The 12420-nt window shown below is 42.2% G+C and overlaps 2 protein-coding genes across 3 annotated transcripts in view; one reads left to right on the top strand and one right to left on the bottom strand.

Moving 5' to 3' along the window:
* LOC134458397 (macrophage mannose receptor 1) overlaps positions 1-7858 on the top strand; it is a gene marked incomplete at its 5' end in the record, with an annotated part of 57833 nt that extends 49975 nt beyond the window's left edge. Inside the window, 5 exons of the mRNA XM_063210696.1 lie at positions 1572-1820; positions 4589-4771; positions 5080-5136; positions 5437-5585; positions 6156-7858. Coding sequence (XP_063066766.1) covers positions 1572-1820; positions 4589-4771; positions 5080-5136; positions 5437-5585; positions 6156-6206 — 689 coding nt within the window. The remainder of the gene's footprint in view (positions 1-1571; positions 1821-4588; positions 4772-5079; positions 5137-5436; positions 5586-6155) is intronic.
* Positions 7859-7960: 102 nt separating this feature from the next.
* Positions 7961-12420, bottom strand: part of aff1 (AF4/FMR2 family, member 1) — a 94775-nt gene continuing 90315 nt past the window's right edge. For both annotated transcript variants that reach the window (XM_063210694.1, XM_063210695.1), the window contains one exon: positions 7961-11836. In XM_063210694.1, the coding sequence (XP_063066764.1) occupies positions 11712-11836 (125 nt within the window). In that variant the 3' untranslated portion in view covers positions 7961-11711. The remainder of the gene's footprint in view (positions 11837-12420) is intronic.

The following is a 12420-nucleotide window of genomic DNA, read 5'->3' as shown; positions in this document are numbered from 1 at the left end:
TACTGAAACCCGAAGAAAGACATTGTAAAGTAATCAATAGCCCCGTTTATACTGCCGGCCATTGGCCCAGGAACTTTGGCCCAGGAACTGAGGCCCAGGGCTAAGTTCCTGGGCTTCAGTTCCAGGGCCAAAGTTCCTGGCTATTGATTACTTCACAGTGAGTGCGTATACATGCAGTATCCCGAATATGATCGGGATATTAAGTATCCCGAATTTGTGTTTGAGCATATAAACACGTCAGTATCCCGAATAAGCCCTTATTCGGGATACTGAGAAATCGTGATATACTAGGTGGAATATTCCGACAGAAGCCGGGATACTGCCACATGTAAACACCTTATCCCGGATACAGGGGCTTCCCATTGAACGTTGTCGCTGGTATCCAAGCTACACGCATTTGCAGAGAATTCTACAAGGGCTAAGAATGTTGACTGGGATATTACGTTCTGTGCTCATAAAAACACCTTATCCCGAATATTATCATAACCGGGATATGCCTCATATTCAGGATACTGAACTGCATGTATACGCACTCAATGTCTTTCTTCGGGTTTCAGTAAACGCACACTGTGTGAGGTGCATACGGCAGGCCAACTGATAATTCTAAATGGAATGGTAGCCGTGGTAACCCATTCAAAAATGACTTGTAAGCACGAGGGCCCCGGCAGTTGAGGAGAGCCTGTTACCTGTACAACAGTTCTTGGTTTGGCCCAGTTCTGGCCTGGCCCAGGCGGTATAAACTGGTACAGGGGCTGGGCTTAAGTTCCCGGGCTTAAGTTCCTGGGCCAATGGCCCGCAGTATAAACGGGGCTAATCAGAAGGTCACAAGTGTAGGCCTTGGCCATGGCTCAAACAGCTAAGGCACTGTGCTGTAATGAAAGAACCCGGGTTCGATGCAGCCCGAGATCTCTCTCCCACTCCTCCTCTCACCATCTCACCCTATCCTATCAAAACATATTCAATGAAAACCCCTAAAAGAGTAGCAACCTTAAAAGCAATTGTTAAAGCTGAAATTATTACAGTGTTTATTGTTGTAGTGCAGTTGCAGAGAACTGACATGTACCTCTGGTCATCTCGGCCTGGATGAATGAGAATCTTCACTCATAGTACAATTATAACAGGACAGTTGTAACAGTTATAGCAGTTACAGCAGTAATTTAGAACACACTGTAGTTTAACACAAATATGTTTGTGCTACTTGTGTTGGACATGATGAACAAATGTTTGTTTGTGTGTTTTATGTGCTTTAGCAGTCCTTTAAACATGAAGAACTGTAGTGTATCACATGACACTCAGTCTGTGTCTGATCAATCCAGCTAGTCCTCTTAATGAATTACTCCAACCATTATCAAATTGGATCTGTAATAATGTCCCAGTGTAGTGATGAGATCCAAATAATTTGATCAAATGTGTTGGCATCAACAGAGAATAGAACAGACGTTACACTAAAAAAGTGCAAACACATTATACAGGTAACACAGCACATCACACAATAAACATTGTGCTATTTAGGCTGAAGATGATGAAGAAGTTGATGATATCTGTGTCTGTTTTTGTCGTTGCATCCACAGAGCCACTTCCTCCGACCCCTGCGCCGGGTGATGGCAAGTGCCGCTTCGGCTGGCCTGCGTACGGGCGTCACTGCTACTTCGTGTGGGACGCCCAGAAGGGTCAGACGTGGGCCGAGGCGCGCACCTACTGCCACATGTTCTCCGCCGAGCTGGCGTCCATACACAGCCGGGCAGAGGTGGAGTTCATACGCCAGTTGAACTACACCAAGTACCACCACCTCTGGATCGGCCTGACCAGAGATAGCTCCTGTAGGTTTACACTACTGGATATTATGCACTGCAAGACTTACACAGATAGCCACAGACATAAACACACACACTCTGATGAAGGTGTATGTCGAAATGTTAGTCTTACTGCACTGAAAAAATAAATAACAGAAAATAGACATCCATGTGGCACCGGATTCTTTTCCCTTTGCACATAAACACACACACATCAAGTACCTCTGTATTGGTCTCGCCAGGGACCACTCCTATTGGTTTATACTTACTATGCTACGTTGGCACACACTGAGGCATGCACGCACGCACACTAGGGATGCAAATTATCGATTAATTCATTAATTATTAGTTGATAGCCTTATCGATCGACTTACGATTAATTGATAAGTGGCGTTTCCCCCCGAAATCTCAATGTTTCTCGAAAAAAAAAAAACTAAATCTAAACATTTTAATTAAAAATTGAGATAAAATACCACATTTAAATTAATTATATTTCAATTCTTTAATCCAAAGGTGATTTAAATATTCCCCCTCTTCACACACACTCTTCACATGCCCATTTCACCTGGGTCTCTTGTCAGTGGAATTGTCGATTAATTGTGATTAATGTTTTTTAACCGATTAACCCTTTAGCTACCATAACGGCCGTGAACGTCCGGCTGGATCTGTACCATAACGGCCGCGGCCGGCCGGAATATTTTCATATGAAAATACGGCTGAACGGCCGTCATAATGCAGTTTTTCCAGCTTTCAAACACTCAATATTACAGACCCTCCTCGATATACTTTCAGTATAAAAACTATATGTTTATATTATTTTATTTTTCAGTATTTTAGATTTTATTTCGAGATGCGCCGCTTATGCGATTTGGCAATCTGCCGTCAATTAAAATGACGGCCGTCCAAGATTGAATGGCTACAAACACAACCATTCTGTTTCTACAACCATTATACACTAAATATGAAAACTTCCAACCCTCTTCGATCTATTTTCATGGTCAACAGCACATTTTTATGACTATTTAGGCTATTTTTAGATCATGTTGTTTTATTAGGCTTATGAGATGGTGTTCAACTGTGATGGGTTCTGCCCTGGTCCTAAATAGCAAACACAACTGTCCAGCCGATGTCTACACGCTACATTGTGTTTTCAGAGTCAAGCCATATGTTGGTATCCAACTATCTTAGTTTCCTGGAACAACGAACAGCGACAGCTCTGTGCAACAGGCGCATCGTGTGAAGGAAGCGCAGCATGAAACAATACCCATTTTGCGTGTCAGCTTTGGCAAAGCAGTCAAGGACTGTTACTACTCCACGTTGTCCTTCATGAAAATATGCGTGAAGACGTTGAGTTGAATGCTAACTTCCAATAATAGCCTACCAACGTGGTGTTTGTAGCACTTCAATTCCGTATTAGTCGGTGATGCCTGGCGCGTCTTACCTGTGCCAAATTGGGGGGGGAACTTCCTTAGAGCTCCATTCATGTCCTGTCTGCTATTGCGGACACTTCTACGGTTATCCTTACGCGTCTTTGGCATGGTTCAGTTCAAACATTATTAGCTAGTGTAGTCCATTACAGTTATCGCATATAATCCGTAGGCCTACCGCTTGAAAACAGGACTTCTGGGTGAACGACATTTGTTGTCGTCACATGTTCATTGTTCAACTTTGACCCTGGATGGATGGATGGATGGACGGAAGGATAGATGGATAGATAGATAGATAGATAGATAGATAGATAGGACTAAATATATAGATATATAGATAGAAAGGCCTAGATAATATCGGATTTTATCAAATTTTTATCATTTAATTTACATCAAAGGCACTCTATGGGAATACTGAACAATTAATTATCCATAAATGATATACCATTTCAAAGTGTGTTTTCTCTACTTTAATATGAAAGTAACTTGTAATTGACACTTTTCATGTCTTTTCAAGTTATTTGACATTATTTTAAAATATGACCAAAATGTAAATTTTTCCTTAGAATTCTTGGTAGAATTCCGGCCTATTAAAAAAAAATTCTGTTAGCTAAAGGGTTAACGCATTGATCGATTAAAGTCGATTAATCGATTAATCGTTTGCATCCCCAACGCATACACCTCTGGATTGGCCTGATCAAGGACTGCTCCTGTCCATCTATACTTACTATGCTACACACTGACCCACTGCAGTACATACACAGACACACAGATATGCACAGATAGGTACCGTACACACACACACACCACACCACACCAAGACAAGTACTAGCAGCTCTGGATAGTTGGAATCACTTGTGAAACTACATGAATAATCTTTCCACTGCTTCCCGTGCGTGTGCGTGTCTAGATGGAATTATCTAGTGCAGGGGTTCTCAAACTTTTTGTGTGAAGTACCACCTGAAAAAATATTGAGCTCTCCGAGTACCACCTTGACAACCAACATTACAATATCGCAGTAAAGGAGTTCCATATTCACTTTTTCCAGTCAATACAGGAGAGGTTCATAATGGCATCATCATGCATTTTGTTTTCAGATTCATACAATTCAATATTACAAAATGTGAGACCAAAGAGACATTTTCAACTGCAGCAACTTCATCAGCCTTCAAATCAATGCACAAAAAATAATTATTCCAAGTACCACCAGAGATGTCTCAAGTACCACTAGTGGTACGCGTACCACAGTTTGAGCACCACTGATCTAGTGTTAACTCAACACTTATAGAGTATATTTAACATCTTCTAGAGTGTATCTGGTCCCAGAGTACTCAGTGTTGAATTAACACTGCATTTTTTACTGTGTAGATGGCTGGGGCTGGACTGATATGAGCAGCGTGGGCTTTGTGAACTGGGCGCCCGGTGAGCCAAACGAGATCATCCACGACGGAGAGCTGGGCAAGGAGGACTGTGTGGAGATGTACCACGACGGCCGCTGGAACGACAACACCTGCCAACAGAAACGAGGCTTCATCTGCCGTCATCGCCAGTGTAAATGAATATGCACCGTCCATCTCTCATAAATATCTACATTTATATACCATGCAAATATTGTCAGAAATGTGAAACGTTGAAATGTTCTCGGTGTTCTTGATTTGATTGAAGTTGCATTCTTTCAAAACGATGTCATCAAATCAACCATGCAAATGTTGTGTGAAATGTGTGTGAACTATTGTGTTGTTGGTTTTGGGTGAAGTTTACTTTGATGAAGTCATTTTAAAATGTTATTATAATGAGGTCTCCTGACCTCTCTCCGTCCACCATTTGAATTAAAATTGTGTGTTATTTGTGTCTTACAGACTACTTTACTGATGACAATGGGATCATCATACCAACAGATCCACCTGTCATAAGCAGTAAGTTCATTACATTGACACAGTTTCTATTAACAGTTATCAGAGGCAGACATTATCAGTAGCTGTAATACATTAGTAACACAACAAGTACATTTGGCCTAGTATACGGTCCTTGCAAGCATATTTTTTGCCTTTGTGTGGGGTTCTTTTTTTGAAGTGATTCTATTTGCAGAATTGGTTTTATTTTTATTTTTAAATAAAACTATATTAATACTTTACAGGCTGTAAGAATGTAAGAAAATGATACCCACCCCCCTTAATCCACTGGCTAAGCTGTCTGTGTTTTGTCCTCTCCTGTAGATGCTGGGGTGATCGCGGGGGCTGTTATTGGTGCCATAATATTTGTGGCCCTCATCGCAGGAGTTCTGTACTATGCCATTAACGTCAGAGGCGTTAAGATGCCCCCAGTCAGCTTCCCCAGCCGAGCCACCAAGAGCTCAGTTGAAGTGGTGTGTGACAACCCGACATACGTAAACACCTCGTGATTGAGCTTTTTTTTTCACGTCAATCACCATCAATTAAATGCATTCGAAGTACTAAGTGTTTTACAAGTTGTATAGTGTATATAAGTTGCATTCAGTGGCATAGACATAGACATATTTGCCACCTGCTTCGCGTCAAAGTGGGACTCGTTTGACATCATAGCGAGGCTAATTGTATACATAGTTAAGGGTGCACTGTGTAGGATTGTGGACAGAGTAGGTATTGCAACTATGCTGCTCATTGAAATTGAGCTGCCTATTGCCAAACTTGATCTTTTCATGAATATTTACAAAGAAATAAACTAATATTTAGTAGTATGACCAAAGTACAGAAGACCAAAGACATTCAAAATGACAGACAATGGAGATCAGTTTATTTGTTTTGATATTCTTTAAGTCAAATGTTTTTTTGTAATCTGTGACGTCCATAGTATCTTCAACTTTGTGTATAAAACATGAGATTTAAGAAGTGAATGCATGGCAGTTTAGTGGACCATTTCAATCTGACAGACTTTTTGTGATGTTCTTTCTCCACAGCCTTCACCAACCTTCAGCAACCCCAACTTTGGAAATGAGTCGGAGTCGTAAGAAATGACCGGCATCTTCCAGCCACGCTGCTCTGAACATCACTGTATTAAAATTGCACAAGCCAACAACTATTCAATTACTAAAATGTTTGGTACAGTATTTTGCAGTTCAGTCACTTTTTAGATTTTCATAAAAGTGTGCTCTCAACATCACTGTATTACAATTGCACAAGCAAACCAAGCCAATGCGATAACTGTTCCTTTACCAAAATGTTTGCTTCAGTATTTTGCAGGTGAATGTCAAATGATATGGCACCATAACTCTAAGATTTTCATAAAGTGTGGCAATTGCATTTTTTCTGCATGTTTCTTGTATATATTTTTGCTGTAGTTAAAATAATGTTGATTGACATTTCACATGATTAATTATTCACACTTTAGAATTAAAAAGCAACACATTTTTCTTGTATATTTTTTGTGTATTGCTTTGATTCCTGTATCAGGATGAAACAAAATCAATAAAAACAGATTGATTAACCAACCAGAGAGACTCTTATACACGTTCCTCAAACTTTATTGCCTCTGAAACACTTAAGCAAACAAGAGAGTCGGCCGCAGAAACAGAAATGTACCGTCGAGCCAGACCGGCTCTCCTAACAGTTTACTGTGAGCTACAGCAGCCAGCCTTACAAAAGTCAGCGAAAATAGCTTTGGGTGGGGGAGGAGGAAAACAAAACCATCCTAGAGTAAAAAGAAGACAACAAAGTCGGAAGAGGGGTAGGGGGAGAAAATAAGAAATAGGTTTTGAACTGCCAAAAACAGTCTTTTTTATACAACCATATATATATATATATTACAGCTCAGAGTATTTACAATATGTTCATCACAAGGCAAAAAAGTTGAATTACAAAATAATTCCAAAACATTTTTTCCTCAGCAAATGGTTCTAAAGTAAGCAGGCAACGTGCCCTCTGGAATATGACAAATAGTGTTTACCTAAGAAAATGAAGAGGATAGGGAAGCGCTCTCCATTTCAACTAACACATTTTGCCATCAAAAACGAGTCATTGTTATTTGAATGTGCAGATTTGACTAAGCAACTGATAAATAAGCCAGAGCCTAGAATGCTTATTTACAAGAAGAGGCCTTCTTTGGAGGAATCAGTTGTGAAACAAAAAAAGCAAACAAACCCCTGTCTGATGGACTCGTCTCCCTATGATTCCAAAAAAATGAGAGTGAAATAAATACAATGAACCATCTTTTCCATGAACTATCAGTCTTTAAATGCTTCTATGTGCAGTCTTTTCCCTAGTTCATCCTCCTATTCATAGATGTGTAGAAATTGCCATTCCAGTGAGTTCCCAAATCAGGATATCCAGTATGGATACTCACAATTTAAAAAAAGATAAAGAAATAAAGAAATGTCGACTTGATAAGACCTGTTGGCTCAGTGAGCTGGGGCCTACACATAGCCACGCCCCCTTGGTGAGGTCTTCTATAGTAATGACTCCATATTCATCAGCCATCCCACCCCAGCATAGTTAAGTATTATTGCTCAACACCCAGGATTCCCATTGGCTTACCTGGGTAAAAGCAACAACATCACTGATTCCCATTGGCTTACCTGGGTAATCGCAACAACATCACTGATTCCCATTGGATTGCCTGGGTAATCGCAACAACATCACTGATTCCCATTGGATTGCCTGGGTAATCACAACATCATCACCGATTCCCATCGTCTTAGCTGGGTAATCGCTCAACAACATCACTGATTCCCATTGGCCACCTGGGTGACCAATCACACAGCATTGCAACAGCTCCAACACTTTGTTTATTCTTATGACTCAGTGAAACAAGAGAAGAAAAATACACTGACACAACCATGAAATACTTTCATTAAATGAAAATGAGAAAGTGCAAAATGGACAGGGGATGAGGGATGGGGTGGGAGTTGGTTTGGAATAATGTCGGCTGAGTACAAAACTTCAAAGGTCTGTTACTCTCCCCCAAAAAAAAGTAAATAGAGAAGTTAGGGCTGTCGCATAAAGAAAACATGAAACAACTTAAGAATATGTAGCCATACAAAATAAATAATGCACACATGTACTTGGTCATAATGCGGACACAAAGAAAATCTCATCAATAAATATCTAGCATGATACACCAAAGCCCACACACCCAGTTTCATACAAACACAACCCATCATTAACACCTTGACGTTTTGAGTCCCACACACCCTCAATTTGACTTGACGTGATTGGACGTGTGAGGATTAACCAATCACAATGTCCTCCAGTCCGGACAGCCAATAGCATTGCTCCCATCCTGACCAGCATGGCCAAAATGTTGCCCTTGTCAGCCTAACAGCTGATATGCTCCATGCTGTTTAAGTCCAAAATGGAAAACAAAAAGGTGCGTCAAACCCATATAGTTAAATTTCACTTCTCAAAGAAAAAAAATGCAGGCACTCGATATCTAAGGTACACAAAAACTCACAAGGAGTTCATAACACCGGCACTGACCTCTGGTAGTGGTTTGAACTACAGAGAGAGACGGGGCAGGGAAAAAAAAACAAGCAGCGAAGTCTGAATATAAATAAGTGATAAAATGTGGCTTTAAAATAAAAATCTCAGCTCCACCGTTGGTTCACCCTGCAAAGACGTTCGTTCACCTGGCATGTGCTTACAGGAAGTAGGGAGGCGTGTCCTACTCACAGGCATCCCATGATGCCAGGCTCTCTACCTCCTGTGCCGCACGACTGAGGAGAAATGGGAGAGAAAGTGCATAAGCGAGGCGTACTGCATATAGAGTACTAGATGTTGTGTGTTGACCAACCCTATTGTAATGGAGCGAATGGCTGAAATCAGATCACTCCTATGTTTAGCCGCTGCCATCAGCAGTGACACGGTGATATGCACATTGTCCTATAGGTGGTGGCAAAACAACATGTATGGAAAACATAGGATACTGGACCAAGATGGCAGCGCTCAAGGTTGGGCCACGCTAACACAAAGGCTGAACCCAGCATCTAGAGTTCCATATCTGGGAGTACGGTGCAGCCTCTCTGAACTCATGATGATGGGAGGAGGAGGAGGAGGAGGAGGAGGAGTGAGGGAGGAGGAGGAGGAGGAGTAGGAGTAAGAGAGGGTGGGATAAAAGAAAGCACACGTTTTTTGTGGGGCGAAAAAAGTGTGTGCAACAAAACAGAAAGGAGCATGAACACCAAGTGCCAGTTGGAAGGTTGGTGAGAAATGGCCCCTACTCATGCACGCGCACACACACGCGCACCAAAATGTTCCCATTGGCCCCTTTCACTTGCTGCGCAAGTCTTAGAAAATCCTTACCAGAATGCATTGCAAATTCGCACAATGTGCACTGCGCAGATTTGCGCAGCATGCGCTATCATGAATACGCCCATCAACACACAGGCAGCAGCTAGATCCAATCAGAACCTACTTCAGCCATTGGGTGAAAACATACCCAATACAAGTTCAAGGGGGAAGAGGTTTTTTAAATAAAATAAAAAAACATACATTCAATTCAATCTTTGTTCCATCTCTTAACCAGTTTCGATAAGGCACATATCTCAATGACATCTACAAAAAGAAAAATGTTGTTCTTATCGCCGTTAATCTTATGAAATGCACACAAGCAAACCTAGTAGATACGTTGACATGACCAAGGCTTAAAAAAAAGGCATTGCCAATGATGCTGGTGACCAGACCAAACAGGCCCTAAACAATCTGAACCTCTGTACTGCCCGCCACCAATACGCCGTCATGGCGATGTGGCAGACTGTGATTGGGTGGGTTTTCCTTCCCAGTTGGATCATGGGAGTGTGCGTGGTGCATACTGCTCTTGGGTCCATAAGGTTTTTATTAAATCATAACTACTGGCTCCATTACAGATAAGCACAGCAGACTAGACTGCAGTTGGCTACAGCTGACCACATCACTCTTAAGAAGTGTGCCACAAAAAAGGCACTCTCCTCCACTTTTTTGCAGCCATTTGGATATGGGACAACAATCCATTCCTCCTAACCCTAACTGTAGTCCACAACCATAGATCTTTAAATCCATAGTCCACAGCCATTTGGATGGGGGACACCGATCCATTTCTCCTAGTCCACAACCATAGATCTTTGTTTACCCTGCTCCACATGCGCGTACACACGGGCGCGCGCACACGCACGCGCGCACACACGGGCGCGCGCACACGCACGCGCGCACACACAGGCGCGCGCACATGCACGCACACGCGCGCGCGCACACACACACACACGCACACACACACACACACACACAAGCATGCACACACCTGCACACCAGCAATGAACAATAAGGCTTAGCCACCCAGCTCCTATTGACAAGTAAATAAACACTGTAATAAAAAGGGGGTGGGAGGAGAGGTTTGAATCCATTGTGGTTTGCTTCACTAATTTGTTTTAGTGGAGGTGAAAAAAGAAGGTTTCAGATGATTGTCTGATGATGCAATGTAACACTTTTATGAAGAGAAAAAAAACATTCAGAACTCGAAAACAAATTGAGAACCTGAAACACAATACTTAGCAATAATAATTATGAAATCGTGATGAAAGAACTGAAAGGGATGCTTCACATAATTGAAAAGATTTCCGTCTAATGATTCCAGTCTTTCTAAACTTCCTTCCCTGTGATCCTACTCAAAGAGACAGGGATGTGTCCATCAGTTTGTTCGTCATCATTATTAGGGACATAAAGAGGGGTCCTTGCTTAGTCCATCATCCTGGGGGTGTCTTGTTGAAATGCCTGCGGCCGTTGAGGTGAAAACTGTACCATTCAGTTGGCCACCGGATGATGAAAACTGATGTAAATTCAATCAGATTGATTGATTGATTGATTGATTGAATGATTGAATGAATGAATGAATGAATGAATGAATGAATGAATGAATTAATGAATGACTGTCCAGTACCAAGTACTATGCCTAGGCATCTGTGTGCGTGCGAGAGAAAGAGAGAGAGGGGTGGGGTGGGGTCTGTGAATCACTGCACATGTTGCGTGGTGGGCTTGTGCGCATCATTTCATGGGAGTCCATTCCAGTCACAGTGATTGGCGGCGGCGGTGGCGGTAGGAGCAGCAGCAGTAGCTGCACCCAGCCACTGAAGCAAGTGAGGGGGGAGCGATGAGGAGAGCAGAGAGGGTCTATCTGACAAGAGGCCTGGAAGATCGCATGGCAGGAGCAGAGCTAACTTGCCCATCGACCAAAAAACAGAAGAGAAACAAAAAGTGCCAGAGTATCCAGTTTTCAGTCACAACTTCTCCTGTCACCATCGCTTTCACTGGGCCTTTCTGGAAAATGCAATCGTGTGTGTGTGTGTGTGTGTGTGTGTGTGTGTGTGTGTGTGTGTGTGTGTGTGTGTGTGTGTGTGTGTGTGTGTGTGTGTTATCGGGGGTTTCTGCCAATTCCATAGCCAGTGTAGGCCCTGTCATGTGGTTGGTGCATCTGTGTTAGTGTGGTTGGTGTGTGTGTGTGTGTATGTCTCTGTATGTGTGTGTGTGTGTGTGTGTAGTGTGCGTCGGGGCTAGAGTGTTTTCTGCGAGTCTTGGCGTAGCCAGTGCAGGCCCTGGCGTGTGTATCGCACCACGTCTCTCATGCTGGACAGCAGAGTCAGAGAGCCCACGGCAGAGTCCAACTCCAGCAGAACACCTGGAGAGAGAGAGAGAGAGAGAGAGAGAGAGAGAGAGAGAGAGAGAGAGAGAGAGAGAGAGAGAGAGTGTGTGAGAAAGAGAAAGAGAGACAGTGTGAGAGAGCAAGAGAGAGAGCGAGAGAGAGAGAGAGAGAGAGAGAGAGAGAGAGAGAGAGAGAGAGAGAGAGAGAGACAGAGAATTACCCATTAACACCCAGTACTGAAAAAGTGATTGTTTTTCCTTAAAGATAACCTGTGCAAGAAATGGTCACAAAAAGATACTGCAACTATGCTGCTCATTGAAACTGGGTTGCCTATTGCCAAATTTGATCTTTTCATGAAAGTTTACTAAGTAATAAACTAATATTTTCTAGTATGGCCCATTTTCGCAGCTAAAAATGTCTATTTCTGGAAATTCGAAATGGCGGACCATGGAGAAGATCCCCCTTTTAATGTATGAAAAGTGAAATTTTTCCAGTCATAATGAATACTTAAAACTTGATGGTGGTGGTAAGTATTCATGAAAAAGGTAACATTAGTGAATGGGTAGCATGAATTCTGGAACACAAGGGACCTCATCAGGTGCCTCAACCTAATAATACTG

Source organism: Engraulis encrasicolus, chromosome 11 (genome assembly GCF_034702125.1).
Source record: "Engraulis encrasicolus isolate BLACKSEA-1 chromosome 11, IST_EnEncr_1.0, whole genome shotgun sequence".
NCBI classification, from domain to species: domain Eukaryota; kingdom Metazoa; phylum Chordata; class Actinopteri; order Clupeiformes; family Engraulidae; genus Engraulis; species Engraulis encrasicolus.
This window is presented reverse-complemented; position numbering and strand designations above follow the sequence as displayed.